This window comes from Lottia gigantea (genome assembly GCF_000327385.1).
Source record: "Lottia gigantea unplaced genomic scaffold LOTGIsca_7937, whole genome shotgun sequence".
NCBI lineage: Eukaryota > Metazoa > Mollusca > Gastropoda > Lottiidae > Lottia > Lottia gigantea.
This window is the reverse complement of record NW_008710645.1, coordinates 100-812: the sequence shown is the minus strand read 5'-3', so window position 1 is coordinate 812 and position 713 is coordinate 100. Positions and strand designations below refer to the sequence as shown.

The window sequence follows — 713 nt, the reverse complement described above, 5'->3', positions numbered from 1 at the left end:
GGTGCCAGCTGCTCACCCGAAATATGTAGATATGATCAAGGCTGCAGTCGCTTCCTTGAAGGAAAGGGGCGGCTCCTCCAGACAAGCCATTNTGAAGTACGTCATGGCAAACTACAAAGTCGGCACAGACCTGAAAGCAGTTAACTCCAGAATAAAGAACGCTTTGAAAAACGGCGTCAAAGCTGGTACCCTGAAGCAGTCGAAAGGCACTGGGGCTGCCGGTTCCTTCAAACTCGGTGAAAGCAAAAGCGAGAAACCCAGCAAGGTGAAAAAAGTCGCCGCCAAGAAGCCTGCTGCCAAGAAAGCCTCTACACCAAAGAAGCCAAAAGCCAAGAAAACTACCACCAAGAAGACAGCTACACCCAAAAAGACCAAAGTCGCCGGTGCCAAGAAGACAGCTGCCAAACCTAAAAAAGCTGCTCCCAAGAAGGTGAAAACGCCCAAAAAGGTTAAAACTGTCAAACCCAAAAAGGCTTCACCAAAAAAAAAGACCGCTGCTAAAAAGGCCTAAGTTCAACATCTTCAGCTTAGACTTGGCCGAAAAACCTCCAACTAAACGGCCCTTTTCAGGGCCATCCAAATTCTCTTAAAAGAGTGAAAAAAGTCAGTTTCCATTAACAATCCACATTAAGTTGAGAAACTTGCAATGAAACAATAAACAAACCAAAAAACCCTACTATCAGAAAATTGGCCAAAGCAACCACTGCACTGTA

General features: G+C 45.5%; 1 protein-coding gene across 1 annotated transcript; it reads left to right on the top strand.

Annotated features, from left to right (window-relative positions):
- Positions 1 to 31: 31 nt before the first annotated feature.
- LOTGIDRAFT_176948 (hypothetical protein) lies at positions 32 to 511 on the top strand (the record flags this gene model as incomplete). Its single annotated transcript, XM_009066776.1, has 1 exon — positions 32 to 511. The coding sequence occupies one exon, from the start codon at positions 32 to 34 to the stop codon at positions 509 to 511; it is 480 nt and encodes a 159-aa protein (XP_009065024.1).
- Positions 512 to 713: the final 202 nt, after the last annotated feature.